The 14,212-nt window shown below is 34.9% G+C and overlaps 1 protein-coding gene across 3 annotated transcripts in view; it reads left to right on the forward strand.

Moving 5' to 3' along the window:
- Positions 1-14,212, forward strand: part of SLIT2 (slit guidance ligand 2) — a 258,823-nt gene that overhangs the window by 172,516 nt on the left and 72,095 nt on the right. For all 3 annotated transcript variants that reach the window (XM_079306865.1, XM_079306863.1, XM_079306864.1), the window contains exon 10: positions 13,728-13,799. In XM_079306865.1, coding sequence (XP_079162991.1) covers positions 13,728-13,799 — 72 coding nt within the window. The remainder of the gene's footprint in view (positions 1-13,727; positions 13,800-14,212) is intronic.

Consider the following 14,212-nt stretch of genomic DNA (forward strand, 5'->3'; position numbering starts at 1 on the left):
ATCTTTTTGGATGCCAAAACCTTCCATGTCTTAATTAATCTCCTCTTATTTCTCTGAATTACTTGTTTTGTAACTTTTTTAATCTTCAAAGACCAGACTTGAATACAATATTTCAGATGACAATGAATCATCAGGTTTTCATTAAGAGAATTTTAGTTTTCATTCATTTTCGTTTTGCAGCCTAATAATCACTTGTGTTGTTTAACTGCCAATACATGTTTCACCATGTTTTAACTTGAACTTACCCTGCAGAGTCCTAGGATTCTTTTTTCAGCTCTTATGATTTTGTCAGGAACAAGAAGTTGGTAAGTGTAATCCTGTTATCACATCCACAGACATTTCTAACATTGATCACATTTTAAAGCTGCTCTATGAAAGACTTCAGTCCTCTCTGCTTTTAACTAAATTTAACTTGCAGGAAGATTGTGACATTCCACTATTGTTACCATACAATAAGAGGTTTAAAGCTTCATTTTTTAAAGAAGTCGTCTGCAACTGTTGCTTATAGCAACCCCTTGAGATTAGATTGAAAAGAATGATTGTATCCCACAAAATAATCTGTTTTTTCACTTAGTTCTTAGGCAATAGTACTTGTCAGTATGCCAAGATGGTGGCTGGCAGTAAACACTTGAAGAGATGAGCCCGTGCTGTCACAGCAGCATTAGGGATGCTGGGGAGCTGCTGAGCACGAGGCAGAGGGTGCAGTGAGCTCAGTATTTCCACAATCACTAGAGTTCCCACACACATGGCTTCATTGCCTTAATCACCATTTTAAGCACATGCTTTGGCAGGAGCTCCCCAGTTCTCAGCAAGAGGGGGAAGGAGAAATGGGCTGGCTCCCTGTTGTTTTCTGAAGGATGTACAGGCTTTAACAGCCAAATTATTATTTATTCACTCATCTTTATGATGCTACCAGATTCCTGTGCACACTGCAAGAAAATTAGCTCTATGCTTCCAGTTTACCTGCACCAAATATTGTCCACTCTTTTCAGTACTTTTCCTTTTTTGCCAATCTTTTTCTACATTTTCATCTGAATATTTCTTACTTTATTGATAAGTACATGAGAAAAATCCACTTTACTTTCAGATTCCCTCACTCTGAACATGTTTCTCTGCCCTCTGTTCCATGTTTATGAGCTGCATTTGAGGAACCCAGTGCTGAGTACCACCAGATTGTCATATTGTGCTTCAGCCAACTTCATGGTGCACTAACACTTCTGGTCTTTACATCTTTCCATCCTTTTGTCTTTTCTTTATTGTATCTCATATAAATAATATTTTCCTGTGAATCTGACATCAAACTTTTTTGTCAACCCTCCTTTATAGAGGTGTTTAATATCTGATGACTTATGTTTGTGAGATTTTGTTTTTCCACTCTTACTTATTTGTTTTTATGTGGAAAGCAGGTTATTTTTAATAAGAATATAATCCATATTTACTTTTAAAAGATCCATAATTCCATTTTTTTTTCCTTGAGGTTCTGTTGAAGTTTGTCTTCAACACATGCTCATGGTTTTGTGATATTTTGACAAGTTCTCTGTCCATTTCTGCTGTTCTTTCTCTCAGTGGAAACCTTGATCTCCATCAGCTCCTCAGTATCCCATGAAACACTGATTTCTTAACTTTGTTTGAAAGAAATGTTGTTTGATCTGTTTCTGCACAAGAATACTTTTAATTCATTACGTTGTAATTCTGTTTGGGACAATGTTGTATAAAAACAAGCAGCATGAATAATGTTGCTATTCTTTATTCTTTTGATAAATATAATGAAATCACAGGTTTAAAATGTATATTTCATGTAGACAATTGTATGCTTTTTTCCCCCTAGGGGTTTAATAAATTAACTTATATATAAATAGTGGGTAAAAAAAAAAAAAAAAAAAAAAAAAAAAGACCAGAACAATCTTCAAATGCAATTCTGAATTTCTTAAGTATTATACATTGGCAGTTTCCATTAAGTAAAATTTTGCATGTTGAAGCTCTGAGTTATCTCTCTGTTGAAAAGTACAAGAAAAGTCTTTCTGTTTAGTCTAATACTGATGTTGTGACTTTGCATTGCCTTGCTAGCTCTTCTGTCGAGGAATGAAGTTTTAAGACATTGGGAACTGTCTTCTCAGGCTGGTGGCTACTGCCTCTGTAGCAGAGCTGGTGAGGAGGGCATGTGCTTGGACTGCACTGCAGCCTCTCTGACTGACTTTGGTGTGATAGCCTAAACCCCTGAGAGAAATAGCACTGGAAGCTGAAGAGGTTGAGGAACGAGCTGGCATTCTGTGATGGTGGCAGCAGGAGGAGGCAGAGCCAGTTGCCAAAATGGTCTCATTCCAGTGTAGTCAGATTTACTGGTGACTGTCAGGGTGCTGCTGAGCTGGTTTTGTCATGCTCTGTGTGTGACATCTCAACTGGTAGACAAGTCAGTTGGCTGAGAGCAGCAGTTCCCTCTGCAGGCAGTGCATTGTCTGCCAAGTGCCTCTTGGGAAGGTGCCTTCAGAAACAGCACTGCTTATCTCCTAGTAGCTGCCAGTGAAAATGGAAGGGGGAAAAAAACTGTAGTGTCCTCTATTTTTCCCTTCTGTTTGATAAAGCTTGGAGCAAAATTAAGTATTCAGCATTTCAGTAAATGTAATTCTTAATCTGTATTGACTTAGTACAATTGTATCTGTACCAGTTACACCCTTTCTCCAAAATTAATCCCCATTTTATTATCTAAATAAACTCACAGACAGCCAAATAAAAATTCCTAAACTTTTCAGGATTTATCCAATCATTGTGATAATACGGGAGAAAGAAATATTTCATATTCCATATGTATTTTAAAAAAAAATTGGTTGAGCACCAACTCCTCCAGTTCTAGTACGCCTATGAATTCTACAGAAAGCACAAAAATTAAAAGGGTGCACAGATGTACTTTTGCCTCTGGTTCAAATGAATAGATCTCATACCATGAGTAACCTGCAGGAAACATTTTGGGACTTAAAATTTTTCCCATAGAACTGTTATTTTAATGTCTATGTTATAACATTGTGAGGCAAATTACAGTGCCCATAAATAATACAAATGCTCTTCCAACTTTTGTTATTTAGTATACCTTACTTCAGCCTTTTTTCATTGATTTAAGAAAAGCACAATACATTATTCATTAATTCATCTCAAACATTGTAATTTGAGTTGGTTTAGATTTTTTGGTTAAACCTCTCTCCTTTTACAGAAATTTTTAGGAGATACCCTTTCATTGGCAAGTTCAATCTGTTACACTTAACCAACTTCAGTGGCCTCACACACCTAGTGCTTTTCTCTTTGTCATGCAGTTCATGTATTAAAGGCATTAAATGTCATTAAGGTTCAAAACTATTACTTTAATTGGTGCTATAAATTATAGCCTTTCTAATGGCAATAGCATTTATCAGCCTTTATGCCAGCATTCCTTCCATATTTTAGTTTTTCATCACTGTTAATCTCTTTTCGCTTGGTTTAATTTCAGGATTCACCTTCTGAAAATTCTTTGAGAATGATCGGCAGAAATAATTCTGGTTCCCTTCAAATAGAGACTTTTTTTGGCACATGTTCAAACAGACTGTGAGAAACCCTACAAATAGCAACCCAGCAGCAATTCTATTAATTGTACTGGTACCTTATCCCAGAATGGTGTGACAGGCTCTTATTTCAAAAGAGGCCAAAATGCCATTAATGAGCTAGACCTACCTTCATGAAAATGCTGCTCTTATATTCTTCTGATCTTCTTTTCTCTGCCATGGATTGAACCTGTCAAAGTGGTTCTAAAACTTCTTTCCTTACTGTAATATTATGCAGAAATTAAAATAAATAGAACAGCAGTAAGTGTTTCCAAGAGGGGGTGGAGGGGAAGCAGAGGAAGGAGTACCTGCACTGATGACCATAAATGTGTACAAATGATGATTATTTAAGTGAAAAGAACATGGAATTAAATTCATTGTTCCTTCCCTTTTTGATATTAAAAAATCATTATTTAAAGGAAGGACTTAATTAAATTCTTTTTCTTGTTCAGAAGGGCAGCAGTCACTACAATGGCATTTTGTGGAGGAGGGAGGTTTGCTGGAGGGAAGGATGACTGGAGGATTGCCACTGTTTAATAAGGAACAGTTGTATTGATAATTCTAGCCTTTGTAATAGGCAGAAAAGACCCTAAACCACATTATATGTGAAATGAAAAGGAAAATAGGAGTCAGGAATTTTAACATTGCACCTTCACAATTCAGTGTACTTAAAAGCCCCTGACTTCTTATTACTACGGCCTTCAGGATAGTTTTTGTTTTATGTGAGTGGAGCTGAATGCTTGAATCCCAAAAGTAGAAACTGTACAGTTGTTTCATGGCAACATTATTTACATTTTCCATGAGTTTCCTAATTTTTTCCCTCAGTCTTGTCTTATCTTGCCATCCTGATTTCTGGCTATTTTTCTTCATGCTTTCATCTTGCCATCTCATTCTTTCTTATACTTTGTTTTCATAAGTGTTGATTAATGATTGTGTGTTATGCCAAGCACTCAACTACATCTTTGTGAGCTGTGTTTGAAATTAAGCAGGATTAAAAGCTCCTGAGATTGTTTCTCACAGTAACACTCAGATTATATTAAAGGAGAAAGGAGAAAAAAAGGAAGTGAAAGGAAAGAAAGAAGAAAAAGAAAAGAGTGGAAAGGAAATGAGATCAGACAGAACTGATTTTGACAGATGGACTTAACCAAGATAAAGTGATCTGATCACACTGCAGACACTGGGGAAGTGCTTTGCATACATGAGGAGTTTTATTTGAGTACTGGGACCTCTGTGTCTGAATCTTTCCCAGTGACACTTGGCATGTGTACAGTTTCACCATTTCTGTTGTCTTTTAATATTAATCCTTAGATAAAGGTCCAAGGTACAGCCTTAAATAAGTAGAAATTGAACAGAGAGACCCTTACATCAAGATGCAAAGATACTTGTAAGGATGACCATTTACAGAGAAAAATCATCTGGAGGGGTGACTTTAGTCACATTTATTGAAGACATTTTAAAGAGTCTTATAGCAGGAAAGCTCTAAAACATCAGTGATAGGGCACCTTTCTCTATTTTTAAGAGCTCAAAGCATGATTTGGCTGTCTGTGTAGCAGGACAGAAATGAGTGCAAGACCTGCATCTTTGTAGCTTGGAAGGAATGAGGAATTCTGTAAAGAGGATGCAATAAGTTACAAGGCATTAAATTCATGATTGTTTTTCCGAGTTAGGTTTGTGTTTGATTTTTAGTTTAAATCAAAACATTAGTCTTCTTAGGACTTGGAATGTCAATTCATACATGTGATTTACCTCTTAAACAGTTTAGCCATCAGACAGAATCTTGCACATCCAGCAAGGTTCTGGAAGGGTTTTGCCAAGTTGTTTCTGCATAAGCATAAGTTTACATAGTAAGTGGTCTTTGCAATATATTGCTTTTTAGTGCTTTGCAAGAGTTCTCTATAACTGTGTCTTTTATTTTTGAGAAAATACATCTTAACCTTCTGATGTTACCTGAAATGCATAGCTCTCTTTGGTCTCACTATAAAATATTTCAAAATAATTGAATCATTCTTATGTCTCTTTTTGGCCCTTTTTTATTTTATCAAGATCTTTTTTAATTGCTTCCATAACAAATGCTGACAGCTGTGCCACACTCCAAAGATGTTGTTAATCTTATATTTTATTTTCACACATGGCTCTTCACTTGCATGTGTCAAGTGAAAAGATGATGTCTACTTATGGATAAAAAATTAAATTAATTACTATAGCATTCATTTGCTCATGAATACTGATATATGCTTTGGTCAGTAGGAAGCAGAAAACTCTCAGGCTTTGAAATCTCAGAAAGTGCTAGATTAAAATAAAGTGTGTTAAAAGATACACATAAGTAACTAGATACTCCTTAATAAATTTATATGGTCTGGCTAATATTTTTCTCAGCTCTTATTCTAACACTCAAAACTTTTGAACAACTTTATATAATTGTCCTGATATTAAAATTAACTTCTGTTATATATGTTGTCTCTAACTGTACTTCATGTGTCCTTTTCCTCAAAACTTTTCTTATCTTCTTCCCTTCCCAAGGGTTTCTAAGACCCATGTTTTCAAGATCAGTCACAGCTAATGCATTGAACCAGATAATCAGATTTATACCAGTGGACTATGGAGGCATAGTAAATTTTCAGTGAAATCTAGAGATTTTTCTTCTGTTTTGACTAAAAATTTAGTGCATTTTTATGTTCAAAAGCTTATAGCAAATAATAATAGTACATAACCTTCAGATGTAATATTATTAGTTATAATGTATTGTTTATATACTTATTCATGAGAATTCTGCAGAGGAGGCTTTACATATGGAGGAGGACCAAAAAGGTTCCTAATGGAACAGAAATATCTGCTGCAGAATAGCTGACATGAAATTAAAATTTTAGTATTAATATACACTGCACTGAAGTTTTCAATGTTCTACAGCACCTATTTTTTAAGAAGTCCCTGACCCTGTTTAGTTGGCTAAATATTGCAAATAAGATGATAAACATTGAAAATAAATGCATGAAAATAAACCTAATTCTATATTAAAATTTTGCTAGAAAGGTTTTATGATTTGCCACTCACTGACTGTGTCTAGACTCTTGATTGTATGTCAATGATATAGTTCTCTTGCTGTGCTTTTCTGTGGTCTTGGGGCAGTTATTATTTCTTTGTTAAAGCAATGTTTATGCCCACTCCAGTATAAAACAACTAATTTGTGTGCTTAATCAAAAATTTAGAAGTGTGCTAAAATTTAAACATTTTTATATGATATATGCATATAAATGCAGAATAACTACATACAAATAATGAAAAAGTGCATTGTCCATAAGGCAGTGTATTGAATAAATGCAAAACAAATTTAAATGAGCTAAAGAAATCTGTTGAGGTATTAACTTCTTCACCTTAATATATTTAATTTACCAATGCAGATTTCACTGAATTACCTGCAACTTATCCTTGGTATTCCTACCTTAATATTTCTTGGGTAAAACTTAAACCATATTCCATTTGACTGCTTCAAAAATAGATGATTTTGCTACTTGGATAGCTAATCCTCCCTGCTTAACACACACAAGAGAAATGATTTGTCATGCTCTTACTCAAATATCTTCCTAATCTGAAAATTGCTGTAAATCATGTGGCTTTATGCTTTTTGGAAAACAAAACAAAACAAAACAAAACAAAAAAAACAAAAAAAAAAAAAAAAACCAAAAAAAAAACCCAAAAAAAAACCCCACAAAAACACCAAAAAAAAAAAAAAACCAGATTTTTCATTTGAGTTGTCAGATGTTTTTGCACTTACAGCATCTAAGCTGTTCTTTATTAGCCTGTGTTCTGTGCTGCCATTGTTCATGTCCTTGACTTCCTTCATACCCTTGTGTCCTGTCTTGAAAACCAATTGAATTCAGACAACAGGATAATTTCAGGAGTCAAGAGAACACAGAGACACAGAACAAAACACCTGGACAAGAAACATATGAGAGCAGAGCTGGTCTCTAGACACTGCAGTAGGTACTGGGCAGCTGGAACACTATTCCACCTCCCAGGGTTTTGTGCAATTTTCTTGTGGATGTTAAGTGGAAGAGGCACCTTGATGGACCTCTCTGATGCTGCCAAGAGAAAGAAAGAAAATAACTCAAGCATAGAATAAATGAATATTTTATACCACAGGAAGGGAAGCTGGAGAAGGCCCAGTCGCTTTTCCAGAAAAACCCTCTTAGATTTCTGACAGCTCTGCCACACTCCGAAGGTGCTGTTAATCTTAGATTTTATTTTCACACATGGCTCTTCACTACTGATTACTTTTCCTCAGCAATTATGTGAGCAAAGTAATTCTAAAAGAAACTATGGATACTGACTTTTCAGTATTTTGTGTTTTGTCATCATTGACGTGTTTCTTCATAAATTATATTTTTAAATACATACATATTCTCAGTTAAAAAACTTTTGTGGCAAATTTGTAGTGTAAGACCACCTATTATTTAGCCTATAGTTGGGGTAATGAGGGCTCCTGTCACCCTGTTGGTCTCACACAGTGGGGGATTTTCAAGGTAGTGTTTCTGCTCTTTTAGAACAGGGGACAGGTCCTTGCTTATGATGAGCCAAGAGTATAGCAGGGTTGTATCTGTTTTTTTGTGACTTACCTGGACAGCTTGACTAGGTTTGGTAGTATAAGAACTCTCATCAAAATGGGCTAATTAGAGAGACTTACTTGACTCAGGGTGACTCAGGCTAATTGCACTGGAGCCACACTGACAGAAGCCAAAGTACTAAGCAAATAATTATTTAACAAGTGGTGTATTTTGCTACAACCTGAGCCTGTAACAACGGAGGAATGTCAAGCCCATCCTCATTAGTGATGCTCTAGAGTTCAGAGCATGAGATGGCCTTTTCTGTAATGAAATGCAGGTTTGAGACTTGCTTTTGAATAAATGCAATGAATTGTTTAATAGCTTTAGAATTGAAGTTCTTATTACTTTCTTGATGTAATGCAGACTAAGGAGTTGTCTGTCATTTAAAATCAATCCCCTGAGGAAATATTTGATAGAACAATTAGACTGAATGTTAACAGTTTGGCAAGCTTTAGGGCAACATTGACAGTGATTCTTTATATACAAATATTTAGGAAACTGTCAAAGAGATTTATTAATACACAGACTTAGAGCCTGAAAGTAAGAAATACAAGTAATGAAGTCATTTAAAATACATCTTTTGTTTTGTTGAATGTGGATAATATCACAGGTTTCAACAGAATCTGCTGCTGCTAAGGCTAGAAGTGACAGTTAGTGGATTTAAGCACTCTAGAGGAGCAGTTATGGAGTACAAAAAAGGTACTTTGTTTAATAGCCTTAAGGATTCCTCTAGCAAGGGAGATCATTACTGTTTCCTTATTTTAAAAACAAACAAAAAAGAAAACCCAAAAGCTGGCAGATGTTGCATGTGATGAGAGATGTGTTGGCTGCATATTTCAGTTCTTCAGCTTCAGGAGCTATACTGAATCCTATCACTGAAATCTATTTTTTGGGTTTTTGACAGCTGTTTTTGCCATTTACTTTAAAAGCAGATGGGGAAAATGCAAAGAGCTGTCAATTTTATTACCATGTATAATCAGCATCTGTGCAATGCATCAGACTCATTTCACAGCTTACACTTTCTCTCTGTAGTAAAATTCTTTTGGGATTTCTTAACAACTTTCTTGAAAGACTTTTTGTAAATTAGGAGATACTGGAATTAAAAGTCTAGATTAATTAACTGCTAAAGCCACTATTCTGTCATCTTAATCAAGATGTTATTTCTGATTGTTTAATTATAAAATATATGTCTAATTTACTCCTTCATATTCAAATTCACATTTTCTTAAGCAAGATGTCTTAAATTTTTTTAGTATTACAAAATGCATTTTATGCATCTCTGATGTCTTTAGGTATATTTAGGTACAGCACATCTCTGTGTATACCGTTTTACCATTCTCTACTGTATCCCATCTGCATGATTTAAAGTAAAAATGATTCTGTAGAGAACAGGGTGTTCTCCATTCTCAGTGTGCCCTCTTTCCTGGTGCAGCAGTCATTCACAGAAATGACTTTTCATAGTGGGAAAATAAGCTAGTTTAAAAGTGTCAGTGTAAATAAGCATGTTGTCTGTCTCTGTAAGTGCAGAAGCAGTGATCAGTGATGGTGTGCTTCAGGCTTGTGGTACAGAACAGCATCCTCCTGGAAAGTGTCAAGTGATTTACATGTCACAGGGCTCTCTGGGGACCACGTGGGAAGAATCTGTCTACTGGCTGGGGACCTACTTTGATTTGATTTGATTAGGTTGGAAGTCACAACTGCAGAAGCACCTTTGTTTCTTCGAATAGTAAGTGGTTGTACATTACAGTGTCTGCAGTGATAAGCAGAGGGGAAAGATTTCCAAAGAGAAATGTTCACAGTACATTTTCTAGATAGGAGTGATTAGGGAATAGTCTTCAAAAAAGGTTTCAACTAGCTTGGCAACATTAAAAGACAGTAAAACACTTATGTATCGATGCAGGACCTCTTTGAAGTGAAACACTAAAAGGAGATGGAGGCTTAATATTAAAAGCATTAATTAGTGTTTGTGTGGTGGTGGGCAGAGTAGTTTTTTACATGGGCAATGCAAGCTTTGATGAAGAGTGTACTTAACTGTCTTCCTCCATTATCTTAGCTTATTAAATATGCTACTAAAATTGACTGTGACTTTTGAAAAAGAAACCACCAACACTGCGTATGATACATAGATGCTCATTTATAAGAGAAAAAAAATTTCTGGAATAACTTTGAAAGGAGCTGTTGTGAACAAAATTTAATATAAATTTTATGGAAAAATACTGGCAAGCTTTTTTGTTGTTGTTGTTGTTCTTTGGTGACATAACACGACTTCTAGCCAAGTCATTTTCAAACACTTAATGGCTAAGTTTCTCTGTAATTGATAACTATAACCCATCCTATTCCAGAATTAAAAATATTTCATTTAATATAGGGCATTAATATAAAGGAGATTTTAATTACTATGGGTTTTATCAGTAGAATGCAAATTTCCTTTAGATATTAGTCTATCTCTACTTTGTGACTCAGGATTATATCTAATTAGATTTTCTCTGGAATAGTGGATACAAATTTACACTCTGTGAAATTCAGCTGATTCTATGAAGATAAAGCAGAAAATTAGAGGATAACAAAGCTTGAAAATGTGGATTTGATTTGCTTTCTTTACAAACAAAGTGGGGTAGAAAAGATTTTCCTTCTGTATTTGTAAAATTTTATTCTTCCTGTTTTATGTTAATCTCATTTCTAAAATATGATGTGTTTCTCTGCCTACAATTCAGCTTAAGTTAAGACACACTTAGATGGTCCTGCTAAAACAAATCCTTTATCCAGAAGAGCTTGTAAATATATCCCTGAACTGAACATTCTGTCTGCTAGAATGTAAATCTCACTAAAAGAAAATTTTAGGTAAAGTTGACATAAAGTTCTTTTTCATATCCACCAGTGAATTGGTGCTAGAATTGGTAGGAAATGACCTCTCAGAAATATGCTGTAGCAAGACTTCTTTGAGTTTTGGACCCATGTAATTTGTAGCCAAATTGGACAGCAGTAAATAAAATCTGCTATTCCATCTTCTCATGAAGAATGGCCTACATGGATTCTGTAAGGTACTTCAGTTTACAAAATTGATATGTATTTTAAATAAGGAGAATAAACTGGAAAATATTGTGTCCTAATTTAATGCTAGACCTTGAGCTGCATGCCTTATCCCACCTAGTTAAGATTATTTTATGTTTAAAGATGTGTGAATGTAGACTGGAGCCCCTCCAGCACTGGGTTACGAATCTCTACGTCTTGGACTAATAAGCAGCTTTTATAAAAGGCTTGTGATAGCCTCATGTGGGAGCATTGCTACTGCAATTTCTCTTTACCATATACCCAGAAGCAATTTTCCTTCTCTGGCAATCCAAGACCTCCTATGTATTATGGCCTAATCCTTCCCTGTCCTTTTTACTGTCCCTCTCCTTCCCAGTCCTCTGCATGTGCCTTGTGTGTTTCCCTGTGCAAGATAACTCTTTGGCTGGTTTTCAGAGCTCCACATCTGATCAATGTCAGGTTAGGCTATCCCTGGTGGTTAGGCAGTTGCTTGCTGCCAAAAAGAGTGTGTAACAGGAATGGATGGATGGCAACCATGCTCCTCATGGATGGGGTAATTGGGTTTCTCCAGTTACCAAAATGAGGAAGTTTTATTATCTGGAGTGTTTACCTCTCCCTGATTTAGCCCCCTGAGTGGAAAAACTATCTTAGCTGATAACCATCTTCATTTTCTGGGAGAACTAAGCTAAAATTTTAATGTAAGGACAGAAAATAATCGAGTGTGCCCTAACTTGGTATTTGCCTTAATTTCAGGAAATGTTTGCTTATTCAGGTGTTTGCCTTTTGCATCTAGCCCAAGTGTATGGGACAGGTGTGATCTTGTTGCTTTTGTATCCTGGTCAGCATTCCCAGTGTGATGCAAAATGTGTTTCATGGGTCCAAACATCTCAGCCAAGGCAAAGAGTGTGAATGAGCATCATGTTTATGGAAAAGGTTTTCCATCTTATGCCATGGGATTCCCTTCAGTGTTTAATCTACAGCAAGGTGACAACATTTTCCTAAAAAGGACTAAAGGAGCTGTGATGATGTGAGGTTTTCTTTGTCTAGAAGATTTTTCTGGAGCTTTTCTTTGTCTAGAAGATTTTTCTGGAGCTTTTTGGGTTTTTTTCTTGAGCTCATCACAAGCCATTCAGCAAAAAATTCTGCTAAATTAAAGCATGTCTATACCATAATCGCTTGAGAAACTTTGCAAAAAGAAATAATCTCTGTTAGAATATTTTCTTGGAAAAGCTTACTCAAAATATATGAGTTTATTATTTGTACTGCACACACACAGACTATATGTCTCAATCAGAACTAAAGTGAAACAGAAGACAGTTGAAAGGACAAGAATGAAAGAAAAAAATAGGCCAATTTTTCAGCATCTAAATTTAAAAAGGCTCTTTCACCTTAAATTCTGGGGCAAGGTTCTTGTGAGTTAGAATAATGCAGTGAACGTACAGATTTTTGATAAATTTTATTAAGAAGATTTTGGCATTGTCTTTATGTACATAAATCATAGAGTTGATACCTGTGCAGGAAAGAGAAAAATAGAGAGCTTATTAGGTAAACATGGTATGTGGTTGGAATAATCATGGCTTTTCCTGTAGTAGTTTTGGTATAATAGTTTCCTGCCTTATTTCCGCATAGTAGAAATTTGCACTGCCATAACCATGATATATTGGGGTATGTGAGGAAGTAGCTTCTGTTTTAAGCTCATCACTGACTCTGTTTTTACTCATTGACACCTGGGTCATAGGTCTGTATCTGCATTGATTTCCCATATGCAGACCTCTACAAGTTCAAAGACTTCTTGGAAAATTGTTTCCATCAGGAAATTCACACTTTATAGTATGAGAATTTTCAATTGCAGTCACTATATATACAAAGCAAGCATGGCCAGTAACATTAGCTACAAGTTTAAAATTTACAAATTTAAATACTTGTTTAAAGAAGTGTGGTAGTATTATATCTTAAAGAAAGTATTTTGTGTACAGTATCTAAAGAAATTGTGTGCATCTTTCAAAATATGGAAGTTGCCTTTTTGCAGGAAGCAACATGTATTATTTGGTCTGTAGGAACATTCGTCTTCCCATTTCCATGGTTTGTATATTTCAATTATTTCACAGAAATCTTTAGGCATTTCTGAATAAAAATACGAAAATTGCTATATGTGAATAACACAAAAGTAAAAAAAGACTAATTCAGCATTGAAATTTTTGATGACAATTCTGTCTTAAATTTTAGATAAGTCTTGTATGCTCTGAAAATAACTTTTCTTTGAATATAAAATCAAGATTTGGTATTAACTTAGAATATTACTCTCTACAGGTTAAAAGGTTTGGCTGGTTGTTTGGTGCAGTGGTTTTTTGTTATTTTGTTTCAGTCAATATTTTTTGGGGGTTTTTTTGGTAAGGAAAGAAAAAATATACTGAAAAAGAAAGAAGTTGTCTTCTTTGTTGAAGTCTATTCCTTCTAGTTTCTTATGGCTTTAGATACTTGTTTAGCTTGGGGTTTATATTTTTAAATTCTTGCTATTCTTTTGCAGACGGTTAGAACAAAATTCAATCAAGGTCATCCCTCCTGGAGCTTTTTCTCCCTATAAAAAACTTCGAAGAATGTACGTACCAAATAACAGATACATATATATATATCTATATATATATATATAGATATAGATATATATATGTCAAGATGGTAGAGGGGAACTGCAGCTAATGTGTGAACACTTAAGAAAATTTGGCTGACAGAAGGTAAACTGATATTGTAGCCTGATTATTGAGACCATATATAGTATCTTTGTTATATTGATAATAATTGAGCTTTTGCCAAACACTGAAATTGTTTAATGTAGTTCTGTATAGAAGCAATATGTTACTGTAGTGAAAATTCTAGTGAAAAAAGAGAATTTGAGGCTATATAGCTGTGGGGTTGTAACAACCAGAGGATTCTTCAAAAAATGCACTTAAGCAATTAGGAAAAGTAAATACTTTGTCCCTTTTTTTTTCAACTGTTTTGAACTATTTTTAACTA

This window comes from Erithacus rubecula (genome assembly GCF_903797595.1).
Source record: "Erithacus rubecula genome assembly, chromosome: 5".
Lineage (NCBI taxonomy): Eukaryota > Metazoa > Chordata > Aves > Passeriformes > Muscicapidae > Erithacus > Erithacus rubecula.